Source organism: Struthio camelus, chromosome 23 (genome assembly GCF_040807025.1).
Source record: "Struthio camelus isolate bStrCam1 chromosome 23, bStrCam1.hap1, whole genome shotgun sequence".
Lineage (NCBI taxonomy): Eukaryota > Metazoa > Chordata > Aves > Struthioniformes > Struthionidae > Struthio > Struthio camelus.
This window is the reverse complement of record NC_090964.1, coordinates 7,439,165-7,449,590: the sequence shown is the minus strand read 5'-3', so window position 1 is coordinate 7,449,590 and position 10,426 is coordinate 7,439,165. Positions and strand designations below refer to the sequence as shown.

Below are 10,426 nucleotides of genomic sequence, written 5' to 3'. Positions count from 1 at the left end.
CCGTCCGTCTTTGGGCCGATCGGGGAAAGAGGGGCACATTCGCCCCGCCCCTTCTGTTTTCTGCGCCAGGATTGGGCTGGCTAACTGTCACTCTCCTGTGTTCTTCCCTTATTGGTGGGAGACGCCCCTCAGTCACGCGAAGGTTTGGTTTTTTTTTTTCTTTCTCTTCCCCTATGGGCCGTCTGGACAGAGCTGCGTTACGTGGGGGGGAAGGACAGGGTGCGACCAGCTGTCTCCTCTTACCTTTGCACCCTGAGACGTCCTTTTTCCCTTCCCTAACAGCCGATTTGCCAGTGGGACTGTCAATCAAGTGCAGGGCAGTACTTGAGCGCTACGCTGACAGAGGAAATTAAGCCCTCCTTCTTCCGCTTCCGAATGGATAGCTGAGCTGTCCTTTTATTTTTATTCTTCTTTTCTATTGGGTACTCTTGCTGTCAATCACCATATGGGGCGGGAGCCTGCAGAGAACGACAGTGGGCGGGAGGAGAACAAAACCTCTTCAGTGATTGGCCGTCCAGCCGTCAATTCACCAAGACTCTTCCGTGACGGGTTCACGTGGCCGTCAATCAAAGGCGCGGGTGGGCAAGACGGTAGCGTGGGGCGGGACCAAGTTTTTGATGTCGCGATGGGCTTCTTCGGCCGTCCGTCTACCTTTCCGTGCTGCCGATTGGCCGGCCGAGCCGTCATTCTCAGGCAGCCAGCCGTCCGATTGGGCAGCGCCGAGGGAGGCGGGGCGCTGCGCGGAGGCTGCGCGGGGGGACGCGGCGGGGAGGGACGGACCAGGAATTATTTTTATTTCTTTGTTTCCCGGAAAAAAAAAAAACAGCGAGAGAAGGGGCGAGGAGGAAAAAAAAAGAAAAAAAGAAAAAAAAAACCCGCGGGGGCGGATGGTGCTGCCGTGACCGGGGCGGGCCGGGCAGCGCGGCGGGGCCGGGCCAAGCCGAGCCGGGCCGGGCCGGAGGCGGCCGGGAGGATGAAGCGGCGGAGCGCGGACTGCAGCAAGCTGCGGCGGCCGCTCAAGCGGAACCGCATCACCGAGGGCATCTACGGCAGGTACCGAGCGGCGGCGGGGCGAGGCGCGGCGGCGGCGGCGGGGGGAGGGAGGGAGGGAGGAGGGGGAACCCGCGCCGCCCTCCCCTCCCCCCCTCTCCCGATCCCTTCCCGCCGCAGCCCCTGCGCGGCCCTGTCAGCGCGCCCCGCCCCCCACCGCTCCTGTCAGCGGGTCGCTCGCGCGGGCGCGACATGGCGCCCCGGCCCCCCGCGGCGGCCGCCCCGCGGCCTGCGCCTTCCCATCCGCCGCTAGGCCGCACCGGGCCCCGCCGCCGCCGCCGCCGCCGAGGGGGGCAGCTGCTGGCCAAGGTGCTGCCGCGCCGCCGCCGGCAGCCTCCCCGCCGCGCGCGGCCGGCTGCGGGGCGGGGAGGGGCCGGAGCGAGTGTGCGTGTGCCGCCCCCCCTCTCCTCCTCCGCCGCCGCGGTGGTGAAGCCCCTCGCCGTGGCGGTGCGGCCGCTGCTGCTCCGATAGTTGCTTTTTTTCACGTGGCGGTGGAGGTGGCACCTGCTCCGCGCCGTGGCTCCCGCGGCGGGGGCGGGCGAGGGATGGCGGAGCGGTGCGGGGCGCGCCGAGGAGCCTGCGCCAGTAACGCCTGGAGGAGAGGGGGGCGGCCTTGCGCCCGTGCCCGGCCCCCGAGCCCTGAAACGAGACAGGCTTCTGAAACCCCTGAAAGTAGGCAACTTTTCCTGAGAGCCATCTGTGGGCCGTGTAATTGCCCGAGTTATGACTCGATTGTTCGGGGAGGCTGGCTTAAAACAATCCACTTCATAAAGAAAATCGTAGTGAAACGATGCACACGTTCTTAGGCACAGGATGTACCTGGACCTTAAATTACATGCGTGGTTTCCAGTTTTTTACATGCAGATGCAAACATGTCTGCATGTAAAAAACACAGATGCCTAACCATTTGTTTCAGGTGGGCACATTTCAAACATTGCAAAGAGTATTTTGGAGCTTTCTATTCCTTGAGTGTGTAAGTATGCCAACTTGGATATCAAATACAATGATTGTGTATCTTTGATTAAAGAGGAGCTCATTGTGGGAGAGGCTATAAAACTGAGTTTTGAAAGTTATGGTAAGGCTAACGTCCCATTTCTGTCTGTAGTTTCAGTTGAGTTTTATATATGCAGTAACTAATGACTTGAGCAAATGTATATAGTTATAGTTAGCTTTACATAAGGAAACTAGTTAATAGTGAGCTTTGACTCTAACAAAGTTGTAACAAAGCACAACTTATCCTAGTTATAATGAATCTCTGCTTGAGAATAGAGAGTATCTTGTTGCTTTAGAGTCCCAGTTTTTGAGAAAATAGTATTTGGAATGTTAAAGCAATACTCTCTGTTGCTTAGAAGTTTAATATTAAAGATGATTAGTTTCCTGAAAATAATTTAAATGTAAGCAATTCCTTACATAATTGCTTGCTTTTCAAAAGACATTTAAAATAGCATTACCTTTGAGCTGACTGCATGGAAAGGTGGTGAGAGAAGGCAAGGAAAACAGAAAAGGATGAGAAGAACATCAGGTGAACGTGTTCAGAGTTGCATGTACAACTGTAGTAGCTGCATATACGACTAATAGAGACACGAGGCTCCTTGTAGTAATTTCTCATGGAATGATTTATTTCAAAAATAGGGTTTTTAGCCTTTATTTCACACAGCATTCTGATAAGCAGGAGTAGTCAGCAATTTTAAAATACTGTCCCACAGAAAGAAAAGAGAAGCCAGCATGAAGGCTTGCCTCTCTGTAAATCTAACCAGAGAGAGAATAACTTTTATATGGGTTATGGTCTCTTCTCTTATATCTTTTGCTGCCCTTCTTCTTTTTCTACCCCCACGTAATTTGGTAGGTTATGATTATACACAGGTAGCTTCTCATATAACTATAGATTTCTAAATTCTTGTAATTACTGTAGTTATTTACTCAACTTATCTTAATTGTGACTATCAGGATACGCAAACCCAGTAAATGCAGTTATCAGTAGGTAATATGGTAATGATACAGACAAAGCAGCTGAGCTAAACAAATAGCGTGATTGATATACTTAACTCTTCTAGGATTTTTTTTTTTGCTTTTTAACCTAGGGCCAATCTTCCTATCCTCATTCCTTCTTCAGTCTTTCAATGCAGAGCTAGTCACAGCTGTCAGAAATACCTATATGTGAACGTAGTTGAGACTTGCAAAGCTGAAGTGTTTTGGAACGCTTGAAGGAATGAAAGAATTGTCCCGGAGTAAGACTCTGAGGATGGAGACTGGCTACATGTGTAAATCTGAAACAGCTTATGAGAAATGATAGAAAAACAGCTTATAATTGCAGAACAGATTGTTAGAAATATAAAATCTTGGGTTGCATTGAAAAATGTGAATATGCTGTCTCCCTGAGTATTACTTTTTTTTTTTTTTTAACCAACTTCTGCAGCGTCCTTTTTAACAAGTTCACCTTAAGGTTTACAGCCTTTCTAATCTGAAATTATGGAGCTATACTGCTTACAGTACTTTCTCCAGCATCCATTCCCTAAATTAAACAGACTGTTTGACTTTAGCCTTTCAGAAAAATTTCAAAGTCATTCCTGACCAATCTTTTTTTCCTCTCCTTTCCCATGAAATTTTCAACAGCTGCCCTCCCTGCTCCTATTTGCACTGTTTTTTTCCTCCTGCTGTCTTTTCTTCTACCTGCTTTTTGCCTTTTTTTCCCTCTCCTTTCAATTTAGTCTCGCTCCCCATCTACAGTTTTAAGCTACTTCAGGCTGTATTTAAGTGCTGCATAATATGGCATGCCAGCACTGCCGTTAGCAGCTTTGCTCTTGTGTACTGCAAGTGAAGCCTTGGATGCCAGTGGTGCAGTATCACAGCTTAAAATGATTATTGCTACCTGCCTGTTAAGGTACTATGAACCTTGATGAAGGTGCTGTGAAAACTTGATGAATCTAATATAATGTGCAAACATGATAAAGACTCTTACTATTTAGAAGTACTTACAGTACCTTTGGAAAGAACATTATTATAAATTAAAGCATAACTGTATTTCCAATAAATCTCCCAAAACAATGAACTGATGGAAGGAATTACAAGATCAGTTGTTATTTCCACAGTGTATGTTTAAAACTTTGCCTTTATACTTTTTAAGATACCTGTTGCCATAATTTTATAATGTTTGAGTGATTAATAACTTATACCTTTGACATTGTGCATGTATTAAAACCTTAATTGTTAATTGCATTATTCATTGCATCCATTAAACTTAAGCAATTAAAGTTGACTTGTAACTGCTCCTTTATAATAGTCTTCACAGACTTCATCCTTGATGTATTTAAAATCCTTCAGCTTTATTGCTGATACGGCATGTTTTGGCTCTACTCAGTCACATTGGCACTTGATACCAGTTTTGCAGCTGATTAAGTTCTGAGATGAATTCCCCATGCAATCATTGCAATTGGCTTAATTTCCATGTCAGCTGACTTTTGCGATGTATCATCAATTTCCTGACAGTAGTACGTCAACATTTTTTGTTCCTTTAGTATTAGGATTTTTTTTTTTTTTAGCCCTCTATATTTTCCTTTATCACAGGCATTACCTGGAATTGCAGCCAAATAAATACCTCGGAGGATGTGTATGTGTCTGTAATCTCCAAGTGGTTACTGAGATCCCCCCTCATGGGATAGAGGCGGTCTGTGCCCCTGGGCAACTAATATACTGGGCAGCATTTCTTGGTGTCACGATCCCTTCGCTGAGACGCTCGTTTGATTCTGTGTGCCACCTAACTTCTGATGCGGCTTATTTCCAAGGACTATGATGTTCAGTCTGCTGATGCCTGAATAAACTGTAAGGAAAAAACAGTCCATGCTAACTCCAGGAATGTGGCCTCTTTTTAGGCTCTTTTTTTCTTTTTCTTAAATCCGTAATGATTCTTCCTATTGATTTATTCTGGCACTTTTTTTTTTTTAATAGCTTCCGATACTGGGAAAAAACACTTTTTCTTGTGTTGCCCTGGAGGTCTGTAACAAACCAACAGTACTACCTTTTATGACCTTAAGTTAAATTCAGGTCTCAAATCTAATTTAGCTTAAGTTTTAAATGTGTTCTACTATGTCAGCCCCGATGGTACACGTAATATTGCTTCTCTCTGCCAGTGGCTTTCATTCCCCTGTACGCTGCAGTTCCCCTTGCTTTATTTTGTGTTCTGGACTCTGGTATTTTCAGCTGAGTTACCACAGTGGTCTAACAGTTTCTCTTGTTTCAGTACTACAATACTGATTGCTGATTATCTGCCTCTGGTTCAGCTAATCTGTTACACTTGCTTCCAGAATTACTGTAAGAGATCTATAGCTTTTCTATTTTGTCTTCCCTTCTAAATAGGTAGTCAGGGAGGTTTCCTGGGGTTCTTTAAATGTATCTTCCTTTTGGAAAATGCACTTGGCAAGTATTTCACATAATAGTTTCCAGCATGCATACCACATCCCAGCAGTTATGTTTTCCCTTTTGCACACTTGCTATCCTCTTCTATACTACTTTTTGCTATCCTCTTCTATACCGCTTTTATATCTACTAAAAATTCTCTTACGTATATGCAATTGCATACAAATAAGCTCATACACATCTATGTATTTATAATGCTTTTTCATTTGAAGATCTCTGCTGATATTCTCTAAGCAATCCAAATATTCTGTTTGGCATTGGTTGGATAACCTTGAGATCTTGCTTGTTGACTCTTCAGTAATTTCACATGCATGCTAAACTTCACCTTTCTAAAGCCTACCTCTGCATTTGGCACCCTGCCAGTCTCAAGATGCCTTCCCCTCCTTTATATTGTGAGAGTCAGGCTGCAAAATGAAACATACCCTCAATTCTGTGAAGATTCACTTTGCACCCTGTGGAACTTGCTGATAATAAAGAGATAGAATAGAGGCTTAGTTTGGTACCAGTTTGGATTTTGGATACTTGATTGTTTTTCCAGTGATATTTTTGAATGCTTTTACCTTCCAGCAAGAACAATATCTGTTGTACAGGGCAGTAAAAAGAGAACAAAGAAGAAGCAGCAAAAAAAAAAAAAAAAGGGAAATGGCATCTGGTACTTGGGGAAGGGGGCAGGGGGAGGAAAATTAATTGTTTGAAAATTCAAAGGAGGAACATAGTCACTGTGCAGTTATGAATAAATCTTTAAGTTCAGTATATATTAGCAATCAACTGATGTTCCACAGAACTTGCGGTACTATAATCTAATCACTAGTCCTTCCAGTTCAGTACTATATTTCTCTCATTAATGTGGGTCTTTTTTTTTCTTCCTCCCTCCATCGTGTATTACCCTGCAAGATTAGATACCATATGCCAGTTTTATAGGGAAAGCCCTGCCCTTCTTAAACCTTGGGCAGATCACTGAAGTCAGCTTTTTTTGATGTATCAGACCAGAAAATTAAATGCCTAAAATTTAGGTTATCTATCCACAACCAGTTTAGGCATACAGTCTTTTTCCTCCTGTATCGAGAACAAACTCAGAATTAAAAGGTGTACCATGGAATATATTTGAGCATTTTTAATATAAGGGTTACTCAGGTTAGAAAGCACTTCTGTCTAGTGAGTATTATCTCTAAGTGAGGATACTGACGCAGCAGCTATCAAGACTGGAGAAATGTGTGGATGTGCCCAGAAAGATCAATGAATTTCAGAGGTTCACGGACAACTAACGGCTGGCGCTGGATTCCAAAGGAGCATCATCAGCTGTCTGGCTCGTAGGATGAGCATACTGGAGGGGAGGCGCAGTGGGGATGCTGACTAGATAACAGTAGGAAAGCACTGAACAGAGGAATAGCGTCTAGAAGGAATCACGAGCTTGAAGAGCAAAGATGAAGTAAAAGTGACGAGTGCAAAACAGAGAAGGGGAGGAGGGCTGTTGCTAAATTTTATTAGTAACTTCATTCATGTCATATTATTTGAACAGTCTGTCGTATGAAGCAAGATAACAGAATAGGGGTTTGCCTGTCAAAAAAGAGGTCTATTAGCCTGTTTTTCTTTTGGGTTTCATTCTGACTGGACCTCTTGCAGGTACAGCTAATGTAAACGTTCATTGAAGAGGTGTGTGTTCACCAAGCATTTGTAAATTAACTTATAAACTGTGCATTAGGCAATAATACTTGTCACAGACAGCAAATCTTGGTGTGCGGCATACCTGTATGGAATAAGGGAAATCAAGATCTGCATTTCTTTCCTCCTCCTACTAAGAATCATTGCCATCTGCAGACTGCAGTCTACGGCAAAGAGACTCGAGCGAGTTTTAAACTAGCTGTGTAACTGTAGCAGCGTGGAAGCTCAGCACAGTGGGTAAAACTTGTCTATCGTGAGCAGGGAGCTGATGTCAGTAGGTTGCTACCTATACCAATTTTTAAGCTAGGGTTGAGTGTTTAGCTATGCTAGACTGCAGTCTCTGACATTGATGCAGTCCTCTGTATACAGACTTTAATGTTGAAAATGTTGAAGGGGGGATTGTTGGTGTCCAAAACCGACTGATTAAGTGTAGTCTGAGGGATTATCTTCTAAAATATTTCATGTAAGTATGTGGATATAAGTGTGGTCTTGTGCAGATGAATGCATATGTAGAATATATTACACAACGGTAAACTACTGTTGAGGCCTGTGTACGTAGATGAGGTCCTTTATAAAAGGAAATAACTTTCTTATGTCTTAGTCTTGTATTCATAAAACTCTTAATTGCTTTTGAGTAGTTTAGATGATTGAGAAGTAGACTCTTTAATGTTGTTGTGAAAACCTTATTACATATTTTGAATTGTTACAATTCCACTTTAAAAGGTAAGAAAAGTCAGCATGGCATTCAGATTTGATATGAGTTTAGTATTAGGAATTACTTTAATGTCTGTACTACAAAACTCTTCTTCAGCAAATGCTTTAATTTAGAGTAGCACTTTACAATTGAAAGGCATTAGTTCTGACAACTCTTAATTTGTTAGGAAAAACGTATTCTCTTTATGGATTTTAGTAGCAGAAAAGTACACAATAGCCATAACTTTAACCCAGGAAAAAATGCCTACACAACGTAACAGCTTTTCCAACTAAACAGACAGAATAATGATTGCTTCTAAGCAATGCCTTCATATGTTTTTTTTTTCTCAACTGTTAGAGCTGCACGCATACAATGCACCAGCATGGTCAAAGCGAACGTAGTTGTGACTGCAGAACCCGGTGTCTGGTGCCGTTTGCACCTAGGTGTTCTCTGAGGACTGCTGAACGCAGCTGCTTCTTACAGATATTTGTTAAGGATTTAGAACTTTAAAAAAGAGTACAGCAGCATACGTGAGCATAACCAACTAGGACAAATGTTACCGTTTAGATTTTTTTTTTTTAATGCCTATTCTATAGTTTCATTGTTCCCTAAGAGTACTTTTTGACTACGTGGCTGGGGACAGTTCTGTAACCATTGAAAAATGCCTTAATTTTTCAAGGTGGATGTGTCATTAACTTTGTTTCCATTGAAAATACTACAGGAAGTTCTTAAGTTTTTTTTCCAGTCCTGTTATGTCAAACTCCAGGTGCAGAATAGTGTTTTTCAGATTGTACTCTAAATGAGGAAAACACTTTCAAAAAGTGGGTGGGGGCATACAGAGATGGGTTAAGTGTAGGAATATTTGCTTATTTCTTAGACTGCAGGTAAAGTCTTTCTTTAGTTCATACTGATTTATAGCATGTACTCATGTGAATGTATTAGTGAGACCAATAAAAATAAACTTAAAAAAAAAGAGTAATAATGACTTCTCTTTCTGTGATAATTTACTTTATCATCTTGATAAAGTAACCTTATGGTATCTTAATTAAATGGAGCAGAGTGTTCTGTCTGATGAGAAGTAGAAAGCTTACCGCCTATCACTGACTCTTAATAAATTTGACGAGCAGTAGTTCAGTTGCTTATAAGCGTTTGCTTGTTTGGAACACTCTTCATACAAGTTTTTTATTTGGTGTCTTTTAAGAAGCTCCAAACAACTTTTCCAGTAAGCCACGTGTCTATGAACAGTGCAGAAACTTGAGTGAGCCCTGCCTAGCCTTGTACATGCTAATCCTTGGCAATTTATCAGTAAACATCCCAGGGCAGAGTTCCACTGATGATGCTGGTAGTATGATACAGGAGGAAAAAGAAGTTATTAATAGGAAAAACCGCCCTTGATTTAGGGAAGGGGAAAAAAAATTAAACCTCTTGTTACATGAGCCAATACAGTGCAAAAAGGTAGTTGCACTTTGGGGAATTGGAGTAACATACTGGATCTCTGGGCGCTGGGTTTTGAGGGAAGAGGCTTTTTGCTTCCTTCTCTGCAACAGAACAGATTGATCTATTCTCTCAAGTGCTACTGTATTAACCAGTGATTATCTCAAAATATTTTGAGCTCCATAGTGGATAAACGTTTTCCAGTGGTTCAAAATGCAGGACTAGGAATAAGGGATCGTGGCTCTGAAATAATCAGAAAAAGAAGTTAGACTGTCTGGCCTCAAATCACATGTGCCTCTGTTTTTCTATTATTTAAAATGAATGTATTTCTTTTAAAACGGATATCTTCAAAAGCAACTCCTTCACATCTCAATATCAAAATACCCTTCCTTATTGATGTAGGCTTAAAATATGTCTGGATTTATTGATGTTGCAGTATGTCTGTGTTTAAATAAATGTGGCAAATGACTGAATATCTGCAGCCTGTTTGTCAAGGGGATATGGAAGTTTCTGAACTCCAAATACGAGAATGTAAACCAGAAAAGAAGCATTTCAGCTGTGACAACATACCTATTTGCAAAACTTCACTTGTAAAAATATGGTGCAGAGCTAAAGAGAGATTGTCACTGAATATCTTGTAAGAGCAGAAAGCCTTCCATTTTTTGCCACTTAAAAAGGGGAGGGGGGGTAATTGAATATAGTTAACTCCATTAGAGCAGTCCTATTTTAATGTAATAATAAAACTCCTTATTTTGTAAAATCATTTTGCATGAAAGACTCTTACCTACGTTACAGTTGTCTATACTTTTATTCCTGCACTGAGGGGAAAAAAAAAAAGTCATATAGTTTCTATATCTCTTTATCAGAAATACAGACCTAATGCTACTTTTTTTTTTTAATTGCAGTACGTTTCTGTATCTGAAGTTCCTAGTAGTGTGGGCGCTAGTACTGTTGGCAGACTTTGTCCTGGAGTTCAGATTTGAGTATCTGTGGCCGTTCTGGCTCTTCATCAGGAGCGTTTACGATTCCTTCAGATACCAGGGTTTGGTATGTATAACCTAAAATCACGGTTCCTTTGTAGGAAAATCCTGCAATGTTTTAGGACATATAGTATCTTATACAGCTAACTTAGTAGTTCCGCTGAGCGTTTTCTCAAGAGGAGGAATTTTCAAG

At 42.3% G+C, this 10,426-nt stretch overlaps 1 protein-coding gene across 1 annotated transcript in view; it reads left to right on the top strand.

The window, feature by feature from the left end:
- Positions 1–758: 758 nt before the first annotated feature.
- The window catches only part of MACO1 (macoilin 1), a 29,960-nt gene continuing 20,292 nt past the window's right edge, over positions 759–10,426 (top strand). Inside the window, exons 1-2 of the mRNA XM_068917336.1 lie at positions 759–1,053; positions 10,159–10,300. Coding sequence (XP_068773437.1) covers positions 974–1,053; positions 10,159–10,300 — 222 coding nt within the window. The 5' untranslated portion in view covers positions 759–973. The remainder of the gene's footprint in view (positions 1,054–10,158; positions 10,301–10,426) is intronic.